This window comes from Geotrypetes seraphini, chromosome 1 (assembly GCF_902459505.1).
Source record: "Geotrypetes seraphini chromosome 1, aGeoSer1.1, whole genome shotgun sequence".
In the NCBI taxonomy this organism is placed as follows: domain Eukaryota; kingdom Metazoa; phylum Chordata; class Amphibia; order Gymnophiona; family Dermophiidae; genus Geotrypetes; species Geotrypetes seraphini.
Window position 1 is genome coordinate 432,184,257 of NC_047084.1, and position 23,132 is coordinate 432,207,388.

Genomic DNA, 23,132 nt, shown 5'->3' on the forward strand with positions numbered 1-23,132 from the left:
AAGATAAAACAACTGAGCCCTGGAAGAAAGGAAAGTCCGGAGAGTAAGCAAATGTGCTATTGCCATGCTTTCCCAGAAACTTTCTCTAGGTGAAAGCCATTTAGTCTCATACTGCACTGCTGTGTACACACTGCTCCTGTGGCTTCATGGCATATCTGAAGGAACAAGGCTGCATCCTCTTCCTGTCTCTTCCCTTGGAGAAAGCATTTTTTCTCTAAAGTCTTTAAAGAGATTTAGTTAAAGGAAAATAAACTACCTTCCGTTAGCAGTTTTCCCCCTTTTTTTCCTGCCGGAAAGTGTTCTTTAAAGGAAATCTTAATTAACCTACTGCCCCATAATAGAGGATATCTTGCTGCAAGCTCATTGAGAAACCCAGCATTGATAATTTTGTTATATTCCAAGATGGTTCAAGACATGTTTTATTTTCTAAAAGTGACCACAGAAAACAAATTTTTTTCCTGCATTAAAGGGCTCATTTATTAACAATACACACTTTTGTGGCAGTTCTGTAAGTTGGCACCTAAAGTTAGGTGCTAGTAGCATGCATATTTTACAGAATTCTAGCATTCACACATATGATAGGTGCCATTAATTGGCATTTACATGTCTGAATGCTGGGCACTATTCTATACCTGAGGTGCAGAAGTCACTTAGCATTCAACTGCAAGGGGGTGAGCACATGGGGTGTGCCAGTTGTACGTGTTGCTTGGCACACTTGTCTCGCCAACTTTCACTTACCACAGATCTGTCGTAAGTGGTCATTCCTAAAACTGAATGCACCAGAATGGCTTTATTCTAGTATTTTAAATGGCATAGCTATGCCATTATAGACTTGGCACTAAGTGCCTCTTTTACAAAGCCATGGTAGCAAGTCTACCATTGCAAATGCACCAAAGCCCATTCAGTTCAATTTGCATACATTTTTGGCTCTTAGACGCTCTTAAAACAGGTCTAGCTCATAATGTCTAGGTTCAATTATTGCCGCAAGCCCACCCAGAGCACACCTCCTATATGTCATCGTCCCCTTTACTCTTGGACACACAACAGGTTGAACGGCTTGCAAGATGTCCAGAAAGATGGTTTTGAAAACTGACACTTGGATGTCCTGGCGATTGGATCGAGGACATATGCTAGATGTAATTTATTTAAATTTCAGCAAAGCCTTTGATATGGTTCCTCATAGGAGGCTCTTGAAAAAACTTGAAGGGCTGAAGTTAGGACCCAAAGTGGTGAACTGGATTAGAAATTGGCTGTTGGACAGAAGGCAGAGGGTGGTGGTTAATGTAAGTCACTCGGAGGAAGGAAAGGTGAGTAGTGGAGTCCCTCAGGGTTTGGTGCTGGGACCGATCCCATTCAATATGTTTGTGAGTGACATTGCTGAAGGGTTAGAAGGAAAAGTGTGCTGTTTTGCAGATGATACCAAGATTTGTAACAGAGTAGACATCGAAGAGGGAGTGGAAAATATGAAAAAGTATCTGCAAAAGTTAGAGGAATGGTCTAATATCTGGAAACTAAAATTCAGTGCAAAGAAATGCAGAGTAATGCATTTGGGGATTAATAATCGGAAAGAACCGTATATGCTGGGAGGTGAGAGGCTGATATGCACGGACGGTGAGAGGGACCTTGGGGTGATAGTGTCCAAATATCTAAAGGCGAAAAAACAGTGTGACAAGGCAGTGGCTGCCGGAAGGATGCTAGGCTGTATAAAGAAAGGCATAGCCAGTAGAAGGAAGAAGGTGTTGAGGCCCCACTTGGAGTATTGTGTTCAGTTTTGGACGTATCTAGCAAAGGACGTAAGAAGACTTGAAGTGGTCCAGAGGAGGGCAACGAAAATGATAGGAGGCTTACGCCAGAAGACGTATGAGGAGAGACTGGAAGCCCTGGATATGTATACCCTAGGAGGGACAGGGGAGATATGATTCAGACGTTCAAATACTTGAAAGGTATTAACGTAGAATAAAATATTTTCCAGAGAAAGGAAAATGGTAAAACCAGAGGACATAATTTGAGGTTGAGGGGTGGTAGATTAAGAGCAATGTTAGGAAATTCTACTTTACAGAGAGGGTGGTGGATGCCTGGAATGTGCTCCTGAGAGAGGTGATGGAGAGGAAAACGGTGACGGAGTTCAAAGAAGCGTGGGATGAACACAGAGGATCTAGAATCAGAAAATAATAGTAAATATTGAAGAACTAAGGCCAGTATTGGGCAGACTTGCACAGTATTTGTCTGTATATGGCCTTTTGGTTGAGGATGGGCTAGGAGGGTATGGATAGGTTGGGAGGGTATAGATGGGCTGGAGTGAGCTTTGACGGAGATTTCAGCAGTTGGAACCCAAGCACAGTACCGGGTAGAGCTTTGGATTTTTGCCCAGAAATAGCTAATAAGAAAAAAAAAAATTAAATTGAATCAGGTTGGGCAGACTGGATGGACCATTCGGGTCTTTATCTGCCGTCAACCACTATGTTACTGTGGAATGTCCAAGTGCTGATTTATGCCAATTTTGGACATCTTAGACTTTTGCTTCTAATAGGTTCCCAAGTGTCTTTATAAAATAACAGAACTAAAGCGGCTACCGTATTTTCACGCATATAACGCGCGCGTTATACGTGTGTTTACCTACCGCGCATACCCCTCGCGCGTTATACGCGTGAGCGCGGTATACAAAATTTTTTTTACATAGTTCCCACCCCGCCCGACGCCCGATTCACCCCCCCCAGCAGGACCGCTCGCACCCCCACCCCGAACGACCGCTCGCACGCGCTCCCACCCGCACCCGCATCCACGATCGGAGCAAGAGGGAGCCCAAGCCCTCTTGCCCGGCCGACTCCCCAACTCCCCGACAATATCGGGCCAGGAGGGAGCCCAAACCCTCCTGGCCACGGCGACCCCCCACCCCGCACTACATTACGGGCAGGAGGGATCCCAGGCCCTCCTGCCCTCGACGCAAACCCCCCTCCCTCCAACGACCGCCCCCCCCCAAGAACCTCCGACCGCCCCCCAGCCGACCCGCGACTCCCCTGGCCGACCCCCACGACACCCCCACCCCCCTTCCCCGTACCTTTGGTAGTTGGCCGGACAGACGGGAGCCAAACCCGCCTGTCCGGCAGGCAGCCAACGACGGAATGAGGCCGGATTGGCCCATCCGTCCCAAAGCTCCGCCTACTGGTGGGGCCTAAGGCGCGTGGGCCAATCAGAATAGGCAGTGCACGGAAAGTCAGGGCGGGTGAACGGAGAGTCGGGACAGCGCACGGAGAGGCGGGGCAGTGCACGGAAAGTCAGGGCGGGTGAACGGAGAGTCGGGACAGCGCACAGAGAGGCGGGGCAGTGCACGGAAAGTCAGGGCGGGTGAACGGAGAGTCGGGACAGCGCACGGAGAGGCGGGGCAGTGCACGGAAAGTCAGGGTGGGTGAACGGAGAGTCGGGACAGCGCACGGAGAGTCGGGGCAGTGCACGGAAAGTCAGGGCGGGTGAACGGAGAGTCGGGACAGCGCACGGAGAGTCGGGGCAGTGCACGGAAAGTCAGGGAGGGTGAACGGAGAGTCGGGGCAGTGCACGGAAAGTCAGGGAGGGTGAACGGAGAGTCGGGACAGCGCACGGAGAGGCGGGGCAGTGCACGGAAAGTCAGGGAGGGTGAACAGATAGTCGGGACAGCGCACGGAGAGTCGGGGAGGGCGAAAGGAGAGTCGGGGTGGCTAGAGGAGAGTCGGGGCGGGCGAAAGGACAGTCGGGCTGCATGCGCGGTATACCCGTGAGCGCGGTATACAAAAGTTTTTGTACATAAAATCGTGGTTTCTGCGCGCTATACCCGTGTGCGCGTTTTACACGGGTGCGCGTTATCTGCGTGAAAATACGGTAATACTGTCATGCATAGGGGCCAACTTTTCAAGATGTTTAAAAGTTCTAATCCAAACAGTTTTCTCAATGTTGGGGGCACTCAAGCAACCCACAGACTTGACTCCTGTGCTGCCATAATGTTAGAACTATGACACGTTTATGGGAGCAGATATAAATGTAGGCAGTTGTGTTATGTATAAAAATGCACCTATGTTTCTTAGCATGCACTTGTTTTTGGGAGGGGTTTAATTTATAAGAGGCTTTTTACACACACACACACATATATATATGTATGTATGAAAAATCTTCTATAAAATTGTTCCCATAATGTTAGAATCATGACAGTATCTATGGTTTACTTCCTTTGAAAAGCTTTGCAAGATTATAACAAATTTAGTCTAGACATTTAAGTGTTATTACTGTTTAGACATGGTCTCCTGGTAGAGGAAATTGGCTTTGGATGATTTGTTTGAAGGGCAAAATCTCATTTTTTTCCATCGCTCTTGGTTCTAGTTTTTATGATTTCAAATTGCCTTACCTGTGATTTAATAAAAAATGATTCTTTTATATTTATATATTTTAAGGAGTATAAGTAAGTTTGTCAAGTGATTAGTTAAAATGTTTCTTTTTTTTTAATATAATTTCTTTATTCATTTTTAAACTTACATCAAGTGTACAGTAAATATCAACCAAATAGAATACAACATCACTTGAAAAATTTTCAATATCATACACCAAGAAGATTTAACCCCACTCCTCTCCCAAATTCATATACAACTAATATATACCACGTGAAAATAATATCTTACGACAATCATCTATATATTCTTAATGGAAAAACAAGAAATCCCCCCCAAATCCACATGTTTCTGATTGACTATTATACACTTGTCGTAATATTTGAAAATGAATAAAGATTTTTTTTTAAAAATGAAATGATAGAAAAGACAAAACATTTTTCCTCAAGAAAAATATTTACAACATACTGTATTGGTAGATGTTTGATCCTGTTCCCACTTTTTATTTATTGAAGACAACCCATAGCTAGGGAGTCCTGCTTGTGTTACAGATAAATCTGCTTGTCTTCATATAAAGCAAAATTGCATATCTGTATCAGGCACGCAGCTGTGCACCAGTTGTACAAACCTAGCTACCCATCATTGCAGTTGTTCTGCCCTTATCAGAGCAATATAGCCACTTCACCACAGGAAGTGCTGGACATGCGCAGATTGAGATTTTACTTTTTCATTCAGCTTTGTAAGTGTCAATATGCATTTATGTGACTTACTTGTATAATGAACTACTGCCTCCAGATAAGGCCTGTTAACAGGTAAGCAACATTGCATAATTATAAATGTGGCTTTTAATGGAATGTTAACAGTGCACACACGATAGCATTTGAGCCAGTGGTCCCATCCATAAAACCATAGTAGAGCTTAGTAAGAACAGTGTAATACATGGCTGAAACCTCAATCTTTGTTCAATATGTAGTAATGTTAAGTCACAAATAATATTGATTGCTTTGTTAACTACTTTAATGAGATCTTCTGTGCTTTAGAGAGTCATCGCCTTCAGCAAGACTTACAGAAAATGGAACATTTGGAGAATAAGATTAACACAGAATTGAATTCTCTGAAGGATAAAATTCAGCAAATGACAGAAGGCTTAGTGACCTACAGTAATCTTGATGCACTGAAAACATCTGGAGAAGTAAAGAAAAAGGTAATTAGCTTAATTCCTAGAACTTAGCATGCACATGGATGTAGTACACTTCAAATTGCTTATGTAACCTATAAATACAAATGTAACTCTCTCCCCACCCTCAAAGCCCATTATTTTATGTAACCAATTTAAATAGGATTTCATTCAAGGGCTTATTACGCATCCTGAGAGAACCTTGGGAAATATGATTGGGACAGCCTTCTCTTTTTCTCCAGGTAGGATAAATCAGCCACCCATATAGGTGGGTGATATCATCAAATAGTGCAGAGACATAGTAGCTCTCTAAGAGGTCTGAATTCACTAGTTTCTGAGGATGTATAGTCTCTCTTCTCTGTTGGCAGCCCTTCTGTACCTCCTTTATTAATGATCTGCTGATTGAACAGATCAGTGACTGTTTTACCAGTGCACAGCATTTTCTCTTTCTTTCTCTCTCTTGCTTTAAGGATTTGGGGATTATTTCTTTAAATTTTAATGTTATGCACAGTACATTTCATTACACAGTACTTAATCACCAATCCAGTTCATCACATGCCACTTCATCATTGCAGACTTTTCATCATGTATTCAAGCTGCGCTAGTGAACTATGAAGAAAAAAGCAAGGAAAAGAGTATAGGGATGGTTTGAGCATAAAACAGTCAGGAGGGGGGGGGAGGATTAAAAATGAAATGAGATTCATGACTTACCAGGAAAAAGGAAAGGACTTTCTGTAGGGAAAAGACAAGAGAAAACCATAATGGGTGGTCTAAATAATAAACCACTTTTACTGTAGCTTTTCTGTACAGGTATAAATATATATAGGTGGAGTTTGCACATAAGTACTTAATAGGTGCATAGTTTATAAAATGTGCACATATTTTGTGACTTTGCCTGCACTCTTTCAAAACTATGCCCCTGAGTATGACTACAAGTAAGTCATGTAAAAATATACATCTTTTTGTCAAAATGTTCAGATTTATTCATGTAATCTTTGGGTTGAGATTTTGAGACCCTTTATATGCATAAAATAGGGTTTAAATATGTTATAAAATTACCCCTTTAAAGGATAATTCTATAGGGAAGTATATAGATTTACCAAGTTTCCAAGTTTTATTAGGGAGTGACATCCTACTTATCATAAATACAAGTCTCATGAAAATTTTATATGGAAAATGTTTTAGTGAGACTGATATTTAGGCATAATATAGCAAGCACACCAGTGTATGCTAGAATGCCATCCCCCATTTGCCACAAGTTTTTCCATGCAAATATGAGGAGGGGGATTTGTGTTCACTGAATCTTTCAAAGTGCAGAAATTCAGTAAACAGGCCTCTGATGTCACAGCAATAGGGAAACTGACTGTGGATTATATAGACTTATTGGTTGTTTTAAAGATTCAGAGTTGTTTTTTCAGTCTGAGAAACTGTGTAGAGAAAATACAGAAAGCAGTTGGTGAGGAAGAAAGTGGGGAAGTGAGCAGTTGGGATTAGGAAGAAACAATTTTTCTCTCTCTGTTTAATAGTTTTGTGGGAGTTGGTAAAAAATTTCTCTAAGCAGCTGAGGAATCAGTGTCCCAGAACCTTGAATGCCATAGTAAAGGGGGAATTTCTATTTGTCCTGTTTACCCTCTTTTTACCTGATAGTGTTCTTTTGTCCTGCCTCCTGTGCACATAATCAGTCATAGGAGGCCAGGGTAAAGAATGATACGGTGACATGGGGAAAAAATTTGTCTCAGTCCCCACCCCATCCCCACGAGCTCGGTCCCCATCTCTGTCCCATCCCCGCAAACCGTCTGATTCCATCTGCACAAGTCTCAAATAGTTATGATTTTATTTTGACCTTATTTTATTGAAGTATAAAAGAAACAATATTCTATACAATTGTCATTTTATAAGCACAGATAATACAAAGCAAGGATCAACAAAACCCCTGTCTCCCCTCCCCTTCACAAATATCCCCTCCACTATCAAGAAAGCTGAATAAGCCAAATTATTACAGAATGCAACACAGAAAAATCATGCTAACAAAATACCACAGTTACACATGACAGGAATAGTGTTAGGGGAGTGCAACTCTGGCAACTGCCCTCTGGTCAGAGAGAGCCCTAAGCCAGCTGGAAGCTAAAGAAGCATGGCCTAGGCTTTGCAGTCTCCTGTTATGTCTAACACCAGCTCTAGCAGGATACATATTTCAAATCTGATACATTCTAATCACAAAATAGAAAATAAAATTATTTTTCTCTACCTTTTGTTGTCTCATCATTTTAGTCTTTAAATCATGTTGGTTTCAGGCGCTGGTCTCTTGGTTTTTTTTTTTGTCTTCTTTTAACTCACTTGCCAGGGTCTCCTGACCATTTGACATTTCTTCTTTCTCCATGCTTACTATCCATCTTCTATCTCTGTGTATGTGTTGTTATCCATATTCAGCATCTCCCTTCTCTATATCTCCTATACATCCCTTTCAAGTATTTCCCCTGTGCCTATCTCCCTGCCCTCATCATCTCACCATTCTATGATCCCCCTCCCCCTGTGTACAGTATCACTCCTCTATATCCCTATGCCCCCCTTGTCCAGCATCTTCCTTCTGCGTTCTTATTCTCCCCCATGTCTAGCCATCTTCTCTCTGTGTCCATATACTCTTCCATGTCTAGCATTACCTCTCTGTGTCCATATACCTTCCCATGTCTAGCATTTCCCTTTTTGTTCCTGTTCTTATGTTCCCATCCATGCCCACCATCTCCCCTCTTTTTGTATATCTCCCTGTGTCCAATGTCTCCCCTCTCTTACACCAATGTGTCTCTCACACTCTCTCTTTCCTCCCTCCCTCTACTATGTTCAATATTTCACTCACTCTTCTTTATCCAACACATCTATCCCCTCCCTTTAGTGCCCAGGTGTGGGTCTGACACCTCTCCCTTCCCTCCAGCTCCACTCTGAAGCAGCTGGATGCGAAACAAGTCAAGACTCGCTAAAGTTTTGTCATGCACCAGAGCAGCGAAACTATACCGCCACCTCTCCAATCTGCTGACCATGACGCCCAACTACAAAACATTCAGGAAAGATTTGAAAACTATGCTATTCAAGAAATTTTTCAAATGATCTAACTAAACTTTATCGACCCTTCCCTAGATCCCAATGCATATTCTATCCATCAACCTTGTAATCTCCCTGGGAATGCCCAGGCCAGCTCTTTTTGTAAACCACCTAGAATTGAAAGGTATTGGTGGGATAGAAGACACTAATGTAATGTAATGTAATTGTAATGCAATTTCTTCCATCCATTTTTTATATACACACAATATAATCTTATTAGTACATAATGGTAAACACAAAATAGAAAAAAACCACAAAGCACACTGTACCCAGAGAAAATGTTAATTATCATTTATATTTGGGGGGTTTATAGAACTGACCCATTAAATATGGTGTATTAATATATAATATAAACAATTTTTATATGTTATCTTGAAATTTATAGTTATTTAGCCAAGTTTATTAGAATTATGATTGCTGTCAACAATTTGAAAGCTCTTTTTCTGTTTTATGTGGTTTACAAGGAGGAGCATTTTCTATATGATGTCCAAATCTGAGTTTGGATGTTTTGTGGAATGCACAAAAATCCAGTAGCGAAGATGACCTATTTCAAAACAGAAAAACATCTTTTTGTTTCAAAAATGACAGTTTCTTAGATGGGCTTGTCTTCAGTGTGTCTATCTTTTTGAATCTTAAAAAACCACATCCAAAAGAAAAATGCACAAAACAAAACATTGGAATGTTGGAAGTCCCACATTTTTAGTAGACTGGCCACTCAGACATCCGAGCAGAGCAGGTGGCTCCTAAAAGGCACTTCTGAACTTCATATAAAAAGGTCCAGATACACATCTCACCATATCCCCATTATAGTTTATGGTAAGCCTTCCAAAACCCACCCCAAACCAACTGTACAGTGGGATTTGTATGGTTTTAGAAGGCTCACATAATCCACTATAAGTGTAGTACTGTAGTTAGTGTGGGATACGGGCCTGGGTCTCCATCTCTATATAGTCCATTAGACTACTCCAGGAACCTGCTTGCCAACATATACGTAGGATAGTTGATTATGGTGTAAATATGTCTGTATTGAAAACTGTCTCGGAAAATGCTAACTCAGTATTGTAACACCTTTACAGAAGCTCAGTGTAAACCGCTCTGAATTGACTCCCCAGTCATTAGTAGCGGTATAGAAGCTTTCAATAAATAAACAATAAACATCAGAAGCTATCATACAGGCAGGTATGTACTGTCTCATTCACATCTTTGGGAGAGTGGGAGAGGATCAGTGACTATTCGGTGAGTGTGGAAGGGTTATGCCTTCATTCTTCCAGTGGTCATCTGGTCAGTTTGGACACCTTTTTGACACTTATTCAGTGTTAAAACAGATCTAGCCTTAAATGTCCAAATTTTGCTCTGGATGTTTTCTAAAATGTTTATTGCAGAAAAACATTCAAATCATAAACCTGCCCTAGTCCCACCCAAACAACGCCTCCAACACACCCCTTTCAGATTTAAATGCACTGCAGACAACCACCATAAAAATCCATCTACAAAATGGGTTTAGGAAATAGTGAATTGTTTGGTGAGAAAACATCCATCTGCCCCTTTATGTTACTTTTTGGATGTTTTTATTTTTCCAAAATGAGCCCCATAATGTACTAAGAAAGAATAAAAATGAAGAACATTCTGAATGAGTTTGCATTGAAAATGAAGTTGGGCCTAGAAATTTACCATTTTTCAAAAGATTTGAAAGATCTTACAGAATTTTCTCTTTTTATCTTCTATTCCCCTTTATCTTGCAGAAACTCCAAGAAGATAAAGTAATGCTCTCTAAACGCAAAGACACCTTCAAGAAAGTAATGGACAAGTTAAATGGTGAATACGAGGCACTGAAGACACAATTACAGGAGAATGAAACTCATACCCAGGTACAATATGACCAGACTTATATTTTTTGTTGTAAACCCTTTGCGGCTGGAATATATAACTGCCAATCTGCACAGTCAAGTTATCTTTATATGTGACTATTATGTTCTGCCTAGGTTGTAAGCGAAATAGAAATTTTTAAATAAATACATAGCCTGCTTTTACACACTGATCCCGGTGCAGGTTGCCATCTGAATCATAGGAGCCAACTTTTCAAAATGATTGTGGTTGCTCAACTGAGCACAAATTACCAAGTCCATATAAAGGAAATTAAAACAAGGTGTGTGCTGTAAACACAACTGGCCGAGTGCTTTTTTTAAATGAGCACAGCAGGTAGTACACTCATAGAGAGGACATGGGTAAAGAATGACATAGGGACAAAGTTTGTCCCTTCCCTGCAAGCCCATCCTTTTCCCTTCCCCTCAAACTCCACTGCACTAGTTTCATAATTTTCAATAAAAGAGAGACAATCACTTGTTTTTCGTACTGCTGCGGGGTTGGAGTTGGAGTTTAATGGGGATGGTGACAACTTCATCCCCATGTTGCTCTTTACTTGTGCGCAAAAAAAAAAATACTAGGGGTAGCACTGCAAGACCCACTAGTTTTTTTTGTAGTTGGTTTTTTCTTTTTTTTTAATTCTTTATTCGTTTTCAATCTTACATCAAATGCACAAAGAATTAAACACATCATTGACAATCTTACTGATTTATCTTACAATACATAAAATTACCACCCTCCCCTCCCATCATTCCTCTAATTTCCCCAATAAGAAAAATGTAAAATATACCTCCCCCTCCCCCCAATCATTAGACGGTGTATATTACAATAGAAAATGGTGTTTACTCATTACAATAAGAAGTGAATGGCTCCCAAATTTTATTAAATTTCTTATAGCTTCCTTGTTGTATAGCTATTGCTCTTTCCATTTTATATATGTGACATAATGAGTTCCATCAGAAATTGTAATTGAGTCTACTGTAATTTTTCCAATTACTTGTAATATGCTGAATGGCGACTTCTGTCATTATCAATAAAAGTTTATTGTTATGTGATGATACTGATAAAACTCAAGATGGTTGTTGTTTTTTTCTAATTCTTTATTCATTTTTTCATCTTACATCAAGTACACAATATTACATCATTTAAAACTTTTACACATCACTTGAATTTCTTTCTATTGTCATCATAAATACATAAATTTATTCCCTCCCCACCCACCCTTCCCACAAAAATTTCAATCAAAAATATCATATAAATATTGTATTCTTATCTATTGATTAAACCTTTAATAGAACTTTATACCATCCCCCCTCCCCCCTATGTATAAATATACTGTCAGTGGAAAATGATGTCTAATCATTACAATAATTTGTCAATGGCCCCCAAATCTTTTTAAAATTATTATAATTCCCTTTCTGTATAGCAATTGTTCTTTCCATTTTGTAAATGTGGCACAACGAATTCCACCAGAATGTATAGCTAAGATTATTGTCATTTTTCCAGTTACTGGTGATATGTTGCATGGCGACTCCTGTCATAATCAATAGAAGTTTATTATTGCTTGATGAAATTTGACTTTTTGTTCTCATTGACATACTGAACAGAATTGTATCATATGATAATGCTACATGGTTTTCTAATAAACAATTTATTTGAGACCAAATTGATTTCCAAAAGGCCATGATACAGGGACAATAAAATATTAAATGATCTAGGGTTCCTGCTTTGAGATTACAGTGCCAGCATCTATTAGATTTAGAGCTATCTTACTTTTGTAATCGAACTGGGGTCCAAAATGCTCTATGTAACAAAAAGAACCAAGTTTGTCTCATAGATGCGGACACTGTACATCTCATTCTCCAAGACCAAATTCGTGGCCATTGAGACGCAGAAATTTGATGCTTAATTTTAATGCTCCAAATGTCTCTAAGACCAGTCTTTGGTTTTTTTATTCATAAATCTAGATATCAATTTATACCACTGTGCAGCTTGGTGTCCCAAGAAGCTTGATAGTTGGATAGAGAGTAAGACCCACTAGTTTTTCTTCTCCTCCCAATCCCAACTCATTGTAACAGTTTACCATCCCAGCCCATCTACACCTCTCTCAAGCTATGCCTTTCAGTTCACTTTGGTCCATCTATATAACTCTTATTCTTCTCCTCACAGCCAGTCCTCAATAGTCCCTCTTCCCCATCTAACCAGTACATACCATATACTTTATTATCCCAGGACAAGCAGGCAGCATATTCTTGACTGATGGGTGACGGCACCGACGGAGCCCCGGTACGGACAATTTTAGAGTGATTGTACTCTAAGAACTTGGAAAGTTCTGGTAGGCCGCACCGCGCACGCGCGAGTACCTTCCCGCCCGACAGAGACGCGCGGTCCCCAGTTTCTTAGTTTCCGCGGAGCTAAGAAGACGCGTTTCTTTCAACGGCTGTTGAAAGTTATTTTTTCTACTTTATATCGCCTTCCCGCTCGCGTAAACCCTTTTGGAAATTTTATTTCCGTTATTTCTTTTCTTTTCTAAAAAAAAAAAAAAAAAAAATTAATTTTTTTCTTCAGTTTTCGTTTAGCCCCGGTGGGGCCTATTGCCATCATCGAGGCCTCGGCCTTCGATTTGGCAGAAGCCGTATTTACTTTCATGCCCCCTCAACCCGGGTTTAAAAAGTGCCAGCGGTGCGCTCGACCAATTTCACTGACAGACCCACACAACTGGTGTCTGCAGTGTCTTGGTCCTGACCATCGAGCGTCTACCTGCTCCCGCTGTGCGACTTTAAAGAAGAGAACACTTAAAAACCGCCAGATACAACAGCAGTTATTGTTCGGCACCGAGATGTCTGATTCCGCACCACCGGCACCGACGTCGGCTCCATCTCAGTCGGCACCGACTTCGTCGACACCGCGTGATACCGCGCCGGCGTCGCACCCCGCAGGTAAGCCGGCTAAGAAGCCTTCCCCGTTGGAGCGTCCTCCGGTCTCAGTAGCAGCGAGTCCAATCCTGCCGACCACGAGGCGTCCAAGGAAGCGCTCCGCCCCGATTGAGGTGAGCCCCTCGACATCGGGTTCCTCTTCGGAGTGTAGAGCGGCACCCAAGGTACCGCAGAAGAAAAAAGCGGTACCGGTGCCTTCATTGGACGAGCGCATTGCCGCAGTCCTGCAGGTCCAGCTAAAGGAACAACTCCAACAGCTACTCCCTGCTCTTTTGACTCCGAGCCTTCCAGTCCCGGTCCGGTCTGAGCCGCCGGTACCGACGGTGCAGCAGCCCCCTCTATCGGCATCCACTTTGTCGGTACCGGGGCACATCACTTCTTCGGTATCAATGCCAATCTTGGCACCGGAACCGAGACACCAGGCTGTTCAAACGTCGGCACTGGCACAACCCTTAACGTCTCCCGGTACCGGTTCACAGAGGTCTGGTAAGTCGACTCATAAAACTCGACACCTAGAACCCTCCACACCGGAGTCACGGGACCGCAGTTTTCAGGTGAGGGACCCTGATCTGTGGGGTGATTCAGAAGAGCCTTTCCTCTCTGAGGGAGAGTGTTCATCAGGGGAGGAGGATCCTTCTGGTTTTGATCCATCTTCCAAACCTGATGCAACTTCTTTCACCTCTTTTCTTAAAGAGATGTGTGACTCTTTATCTATTCCCTTGGAGGCTGAATCCAAAAAATCCAAAGCATTTTTAGATGCTCTTGACTTTGACCAGCCTCCAAGGGAATTTCTCAAGCTGCCTCTCCATGACATTTTAAGAGAGACATTTTACAAAAATCTAGAGACACCATTGACCATTCCAGGAGCTCCCCGTAAACTGGACTCCCTATATAAGGTCATACCAATTCCAGGCTTTGACAAGCCTCAACTCCCCCATGAGTCTTTATTAGTAGAGTCTACTTTAAAGAAATCCACGGGGGCTAGTGTGTATGCCTCTGTCCCTCCTGGTAGGGAAGGTAAGGCCATGGATAAGTTTGGCAAAAGGCTGTATCAAAATGCAATGCTAGCGAACAGGTCAGGAAACTATGCTTTCCATTTTTCCTTTTATCTTAAGCATCTTATTCAAACTTTGTCATCTTTTGAGAAATATCTCCCTGACCGTAAGAAACCAGCCTTTCGCCAAGCTTCTTCATCGCTCTTGCAACTGCGCAAGTTCATGGTCAGATCAATTTATGACACTTTTGAGCTGACCTCTAGAGCCACGGCTATGTCAGTGGCTATGCGACGACTGGCCTGGCTCAGAGTGTCCGAACTCGATGTCAATCACCAAGATCGACTGGCCAATGCACCTTGCTTAGGAGATGAGCTGTTCGGAGAATCCATGGACTCTACTACTCAGAAACTCTCAGCTCATGAAACTCGATGGGATACTCTCCTTAAGACAAAGAAGAAGACCCCACCTTCTAGGCCTTTTCGTCAACAATCGGCCTACCAACGAAGGTTTGTGGCTCGTCCCTTATCTCAAACACAGCAACAACCCAGGCGTCAGAGGCAGCAACAGAGGCAACCTGCTCGACCTGCCCAGCAGCAACAGCAAGTGAAACCTCCTCCTTCTCAAAAGTCAACTCAGCCCTTTTGACTTGGTTCTCCTGGACATAGCCTATCTTCCTCCTTCTACTCATCTTCCACAGCCCATAGGAGGACGCCTTATACATTTCATAAGCCGTTGGGAAATCATCACCTCGGATCTGTGGGTCCTCAACATCATCCGCCACGGCTACTCTCTCAACTTTCAGACACCTCCTGCCCAAAGTCTACCAAGAGAGTCTGCTTTCAACACTCCTCGGTCTTCCCTCCTTCTTCAAGAAGTTCAATCCCTCCTCCTTCTGAACGCTATAGAGGAAGTTCCTCTAGATCAGAGAGGGCAGGGATTCTACTCCCGTTATTTTCTAGTCCCCAAAAAGACAGGAGATCTAAGACCCATTCTAGATCTTCGCGATCTAAACAAATGCTTGGTCAAAGAGAAATTCAAAATGCTTTCTCTGGCCACTCTTTACCCTCTTCTCAATCAAGGCGACTGGCTATGTTCCCTCGATCTCAAAGAAGCATACACTCATATACCGATCAATCTGGCTTCCAGACAGTACCTACGCTTCATGATCAATCGTCGTCATTACCAATACAAGGTGCTGCCCTTCGGTCTTGCCTCCTCTCCAAGAGTGTTCACCAAATGTCTGATTGTGGTGGCTGCCTTTCTACGATCTCACCACCTTCAGGTCTTTCCTTACCTGGACGATTGGTTAATCAAGGCCAATTCATCTCAGACTGTTCTCCTGGCCACCAACCAAACCATCATGTTTCTTCAACTTCTGGGGTTCGAGATCAACCTACCCAAATCTCATCTCATCCCCACTCAGAGACTTCAATTCATCGGAGCTGTCTTGGACACAGTCCTCATGAGAGCGTTCCTGCCATCCAACCGTCTTCAAACGCTTCAATCTCTGTGTCAGCAGGTGCTTCTACAACGTTCCATCTCTGCCAAGCAAATGATGATACTCTTGGGTCACATAGTTTCCACAGTTGATGTCACACCCTTCGCACGTCTTCACCTGCGCACTCCTCAATGGACCCTAGCTACCCAGTGGTCCCAAGCGATGGATCCTTGCTCACGTCACATATCTGTCACATCATCTCTTCGTCAGTCTCTACAATGGTGGTTGATATCCTCAAATCTATCCAGAGGTCTTCTGCTCCATCTACCTCCTCATCAACTAGTCATCACCACCGACGCCTCCCCTTATGCCTGGGGAGCCCATTTGAACGAGTTCCAAACTCAAGGACTTTGGACAGCCCAGGAAAAGAAGCATCACATCAATTTCCTGGAACTCAGAGCGATGTTTTATGCCCTCAAGGCTTTCCAACATCTTCTCTTCCCTCAAGTTCTCCTGCTGTGCACAGACAATCAAGTTGCGATGTACTACATCAACAAGCAGGGTGGAACGGGCTCTCGCCTCTTGTGCCAGGAAGCCCAGAAGATCTGGACTTGGCCATAAATCACCATCTATTCCTGAAAGCTATCTACATTCAGGGAGAAAAGAATTCCTTAGCGGACAAGCTCAGCAGAATTCTCCAGCCTCACGAGTGGACACTCGATCCTTTCACTCTACAGTCCATCTTCGCCCAATGGGGCACTCCTCAGATAGACCTCTTTGCAGCTCCTCACAATCACCAGCTGCCCCTATTCTGCTCCAGACTCTACTCTCCTCACCGTCTGGCAGCGGATGCATTTCTTCTCGACTAGTCCAATCTGTTCCTGTACGCTTTCCCTCCTCTGCCTCTCATGTTGAGAACCTTGTTCAAGCTCAAGAGGGAACGAGCCACCATGATTCTGATTGCTCCGAGGTGGCCCAGGCAACATTGGTTCTCCCTTCTACTTCAACTCAGTTCCAGGGAACCTTTTCTTCTTCCACTGTTTCCTTCTCTGCTTACACAGCATCAGGAGACCCTTCTACATCCCAACCTCCAGTCTCTGCACCTGACAGCTTGGTATCTCTCGGGCTGACTTCTCATGATACACTTTTGTCTCAGCCTGTTCGTTCAATTCTGGATGCCTCCAGGAAACCGGCCACTCTGCAATGTTACCATCAGAAGTGGACACGTTTTTCTTCCTGGTGTCTTCTTCATCATCATGATCCCACTTGCCTTGCAGTGGAGACCTTGTTGGATTATCTTCTTTCTTTGTCCGACTCTGGCCTCAAGTCTACTTCAATCAGAGTCCACCTCAGTACTATTGCGGCTTTTCATGAGCCAGTCCATGGAAAACTCCTCTCAGCTCATCCCTTGGTGTCCAGGTTCATGCGGGGTCTTTTTAATGTGAAACCACCTCTTAAAGCCCCTCCTGTTATCTGGGATCTCAATGTAGTTCTTTCCGCTTTAATGAAGCCTCCATTTGAACCTTTGGCTACCGCTTCTTTCAAGTTCCTTACTTGGAAGGTACTTTTCCTTATTGCTCTTACCTCTGCCAGGAGGGTCAGTGAGCTACATGCACTAGTTGCGGATCCACCTTTTACAATCTTCCATCATGACAAGGTGGTTCTGCGTACACATCCAAAGTTTCTCCCTAAGGTTGTCTCTGAATTCCATCTCAACCAATCCATTGTTCTGCCTGTCTTCTTTCCGAAACCTCACTCACATTCTGGAGAACAGGCTCTGCATACTTTGGACTGTAAGCGGGCTCTGGCTTACTATCTAGACCAGGGGTGTCAAAGTCCCTCCTCGAGGGCCGGAATCCAGTCGGATTTTCTGGATTTCCCCAATGAATATGCATTGAAGGCAGTGCATGCAAATAGATCTCATGCAGATTCATTGGGGAAATCCTGAAAACCCGACTGGATTCTGGCCCTCGAGGACCGACTTTGACACCTGTGATCTAGACCGTACTAAGCCCCACAGATCATTCCCTCAACTCTTTCTGTCCTTTGATCCGAATAAATTGGGACGTCCTGTTTCTAAACGTACGTTGTCTAATTGGCTGGCAGCGTGCATTTCATTCTGTTATGCTCAGACCGGACTGACACTGGAAGGTTCTGTCACGGCCCATAGAGTCCGAGCTATGGCAGCATCGGTAGCTTTCCTCCGTTCCACTCCTATTGAGGAAATCTGCAAGGCTGCTACTTGGTCCTCAGTTCATACTTTTACATCTCATTATTGTCTGGATGCATTCTCCAGACGGGATGGACACTTCGGCCAATCTGTTTTGCAAAATTTGTTTTCCTAATGGCCAACCTTCCCTCCATCCCTCTTTTTGTTAGCTTGGAGGTCACCCATCAGTCAAGAATATGCTGCCTGCTTGTCCTGGGATAAAGCACAGTTACTTACCGTAACAGGTGTTATCCAGGGACAGCAGGCAGATATTCTTGCGTCCCTCCCACCTCCCCGGGTTGGCTTCTTAGCTGGCTTATCCTAACTGGGGACCGCGCGCCTTTGTCGAGCGGGAAGGCACTCGCGCGTGCGCGGTGCGGCCTACCAGATCTTTCCAAGTTCTTAGAGTGCAATCACTCTAAAATTGTCCGTACCGGGGCTCCGTCGGTGCCGTCACCCATCAGTCAAGAATATCTGCCTGCTGTCCCTGGATAACACCTGTTACGGTAAGTAACTGTGCTTTTTCTCTCAGACCATCCTCGCTTTTTTAATTATTTTCCCTTCTCTCATTTTTGTCTTTGGTTTATCCCTAATTTATTTTTCTCAGTGCATAGTTTGACTTTTGTTTTGGGATAGGATGTTTAATATCCACCACCATACCTATTCCATTCCCACATTCTATACTTTTCTGTTCTGTACTTCTTTTGACCTGACCTGCCTTGTCACCTGTTAATTCCTCCCCCATTAGATTCTGCAGGCATTTAGGTAATGAAGGGAAGGAGAAAGATGCCAGACTGTGGGGTGGGAATGAAGGAAGGAAAGAAAGAAAGGAGAAGAGAGAGATGCCAGAGCATAGCGGAGGAGGTTGAGACAGAGAAAAAAATGAAGAGGGGTGAAGCTAAAATGAATCATGTACAAAGGAAAGAGGGGGCACAGGATAGACAGTTTATGGAAGGGGGAGAAGAGTATACTGTGGATGAAATTGAGCTAAAGGGCGAACAGTGGATGGAGGGGGCAGAGAGAGAAAGATGGCAGATGCTGCATGGAAGGGAAGCGAGAGGACAGATGCTGGATGGAAAGAAGGCAGTGAAGAGAAGATGATTAAAGCAGAAGCAACAAAAGGTAGAAAAAAAATGGGGGGGGGTTGTTTTAGAATAAAGTAGTATTGTAGCCATATTGATAAACATTTATAAATAGAAAATGGATTTAAAGGACTAATTTAAATATATTTTTACTAACATTTGGAGACCAAAACCCCCTTCCTCAAGTCAGGACAGGATATCATAATAACAAAAGTATACTGTGCTGACCTGAAGAAGGAGTATTTGGCCTCTGAAAACTAATTAAAAAATGAATTAGTTCAATAAAATTGTATTTTCTTATTTTCCATTTTTTGTTTTATTTCTATTTGTAAAGTGATTGGGTTTTTTTCAAATTTACATTTGCTATCTTTATATTTTGACTAGTATTAGGGGACATGTGTCTCTGTAGAAATTGCACAGAAAGATTATACTAAATTGAATTATACTTTTTGGTGGAATTCAGTGTGTCATATTTATAAAATGGAAAGGGTATTTGCTCTACAACAAGGCAATTATAATAAGTTTAAAAAGATTTGGGGGCCATTGACGATTTATTCCGATGATCAGACATCTTAAACACCTAAATATTGGACAAGATAAGGGGGTGGGATTATGAAGGATAATAATTGATAATTGTTATTTATTAGTATATGGGTGGGAGGGGTGGGCTTCTTATATAATTATCTATTTGGAATATTACAAATAAGAATGTCAAGTGATTAATTAAGATATTTATGAATGATTGTTGTACACTTGTAATTTTTGAAAATGAATAAAGATTTAAAAAAAAAAAAAAGAAATTGCACAGTAGGGACTTCCATTATATAAGCTTCCCTTACATACAGTACAGTATTAACTCTTCTATTGTATTACCCTCTCACATCTATATTATTGTGTACTTCTAAGAGCTTTTTGTATTACTATTTTTTTATTGTATCCATATAAATAGCATCGGAAATCGCCTTGAACTTAGTGTGACTCAGAAATCTCAGATTAGATTAGATGTGTCACTGTTTCTGTGGTGTTGCATTGTGATGCAGAGTCTGGCTTCTTGGTGGCTCAGTTCAACTTTTGTCTACTATTCCTATTTTTAGTTTGTGATTACTTATTCAAAAGTAGGTGAGGGTGTTTCTATGTTCTATGGGGCTCTTAATCGAAAGAGAAAAATGACCAAAAACCAGCCTAAGTCGGCACTTGGACGATCATCAATCAAAAACGTCCAAGTGCCGATAATAAAACCAGGTTTTGGACGTATTTATAAACGACCTAGGCCTTCATAGTGCCGCTGAATGACCATAGCTAAATGGGGCTTGTCAGGAGGAGTGTTGAGGGCAGGATTTGGACAGGACATGGGCAGGCTTAAACTTAGTTGTACTGCATGTATAACCGAAAGCACAGGATCGACGGAACTTGGACATTTAAAACATGGTCTAAGTCACAAAAACCCACCTAAAGTGACCAGATAAGCACTGCAAACACATAATACAGACCCCACACACTACCCCAGTGATCACTGACCCCCCCATCCCCATAAAAATATTAATCACAACTTGAAAATTGTGCCTTGTGACAATCCTGTAACCCCGAGTCTTGTCACAGAGAGATTTGGTAGGAATTACAAGCCCGATGCAGAAGGGCGAACCAAGTCAGAACTCGGGGGTGTAGATCAGCTGACTATCCGGTGGACTCTGAGACAGAATGGAAGTAGAACAGGAAAGCTGTGACTTCCCTGAGACTGTCCAGAAACCAGGCAGTAAAGTTTTACCTTGCTGTTTTCCAGGTGCTGGGAAGCAGAAAGCAGCACAGCAGGGTGCCTTGAGAGCAATTCAAGCAGAGGGAAGGAAACTTACCCCCCTGCAGCTAAAGGGGAGTGGTTTCTTCCCTCTGCTTAAACGGTGGCTCTGTAATGAGCTTAGGGAAGCAGCAAGAATGTGGCAGAAAGGAACCAGCAGATTCCCCGGGACAGAAGCAGAGCAGGAGCCAGAATCCCAGCATGAAGCTGAACTAGCTTGGAAGCAGCCAGAGCTACTTGCTGAAAGGGACTGGGACATGAACGAGGAACAGGTTGGAAACTTGCCTTTATCCCAGGACAAGCAGGCAGCATATTATTGACTGATGGGTGACAGCACCGACGGAGCCCCGGTACGGACAATTTTAGAGTGATTGCACTCTAAGAACTTGGAAAGTTCTAGTAGGCCGCACCGCGCATGCGCGAGTGCCTTCCCGCCCGACAGAGGCGCGCGGTCCCCGGTTTCTTAGTTTCCGCGGAGCTAAGAAGTCGCACTTTTCAACGGCTGTTGAAAAGATTTTTTCCTGACGCCTTCCCGCTCACGAAATCTGTTAGGAAATTGTATTTCCTTTTTTTCTTTTATTATTTTCTTTAAAAAAAAAAATTATTACTTTCTTTTTTCTTTTCTTTAGTCGGTTTTGCCCCGGCGGGGCCTGCTGCCACCATCGAGGCCTCGGCCTTCGATTTGGCAGAAGCCGTTTTTACTTTCATGCCCCCCCAGCCAGGGTTTAAGAAGTGCCAGCGGTGTGCACGGCCTATCTCTCTTATGGACCTGCACAACTGGTGCTTACAGTGCCTAGGTCCAGAGCATCAGGCTTCCACCTGCACCTGCTGTGCCACTTTGAAAAAACGTACATTAAAAAACCGACAAATCCAGAAACGGTTGCTTTTCGGTGCCGACATGTCTGACCCGGCGGCATCGACACCGGCCCCAACTCAGTCGGCACCCACTTCGTCGACGCCGCACGACACCGCAACACCCAGGTAAGCCGGCTAAGAAGCCATCCCCGCTGGAGCGTCCTCCGGTCTCGATAGCAGCGAGCCCAGTCCTGCCGACCGCGAGGCACCCGCGGAAGCGCTCCGCCCGTATTGAGGTGAGTCCCTCAACCTTGGGCTCCTCATCTTCGGGGCGTCGAGCGGCACCGCAGGTACCGCAGAAGAAAAAGGCGGTACCGGTGCCTTCTCTGGACGAACGCATTGCAGCCGTCCTGCAGGTGCAGCTAAAGGAGCAGTTACAACAGCTCCTTCCTGCTCTCTTGGCACCAAGCCTTCCAGTCCCGGTCTGGTCTGAGCCACCGGTACCGGCAGTGGAGCAGCCTCTTTTGACTGCGTCCACTTTGTCGGTACCGGTCCACTCCGCTTCATCGGTCTTGATGCCAGTCCTCGCACCGGAACTGAGAGCGCAACACCAGGCTGTTCAGACTTCGGCACCCATGCAGCCTGTAACATCTCCCGGTACCGTGTCTATGAGGTCAGGTAAGTCGGCACGCAAAACCCGACACCTGGAACCCTCCACTCCGGAGTCTCAAGACCGTAGCTCCCATATTAGGGACCCTGATCTGTGGGGTGACTCCGAAGAGCCTTTTCTTTCTGAGGGTGAGTGTTCCTTGGATGAGGATGATCCTGCTGCCCCTGATCCATCCTCCAAACAAGATTCTACATCTTTCACTTCCTTCCTGAAAGATATGTGCGAATCTCTGTCTATTCCTTTGGAGGCTGAGTCTAAAAAATCCAAAGCCTTCCTTGATGCATTGGATTTTGACCAGCCTCAAAAGGAATTTCTCAAACCACCCCTCCATGACATCTTGAGGGAAACCTTTTATAAAAACCTGGAGACTCCCTTGACCATCCCAGGAGCTCCTCGTAAATTGGATTCTTTATACAAAGTGATTCCTATCCCTGGATTTGATAAGCCGCAGCTTCCACATGAATCCCTTTTTGTGGAATCTACGCTCAAAAAGTCTGCCGGAGCTAGTGTATACGCTTCTGTCCCTCCTGGCAGAGAAGGTAAAGCCATGGATAAGTTTGGTAAACGGTTATACCAGAATGCAATGCTAGCTAACAGATCTGGTAATTATGCTTTTCATTTTTCTTTCTATCTTAAGCATCTTCTTACCACCATGGCTTCATTTGAAAAGTACCTTCCTGAACGAAAACGACAGGCTTTTCACCACTGCTCGTCATCTCTCTTCCAA

At 43.5% G+C, this 23,132-nt stretch overlaps 1 protein-coding gene across 7 annotated transcripts in view; it reads left to right on the forward strand.

Moving 5' to 3' along the window:
• IFT74 (intraflagellar transport 74) overlaps nucleotides 1–23,132 on the forward strand; it is a 305,175-nt gene that overhangs the window by 252,699 nt on the left and 29,344 nt on the right. For all 7 annotated transcript variants that reach the window (XM_033919374.1, XM_033919366.1, XM_033919348.1 and 4 more), the window contains 2 exons: nucleotides 5,393–5,556; nucleotides 10,368–10,493. In XM_033919374.1, the coding sequence (XP_033775265.1) occupies nucleotides 5,393–5,556; nucleotides 10,368–10,493 (290 nt within the window). The remainder of the gene's footprint in view (nucleotides 1–5,392; nucleotides 5,557–10,367; nucleotides 10,494–23,132) is intronic.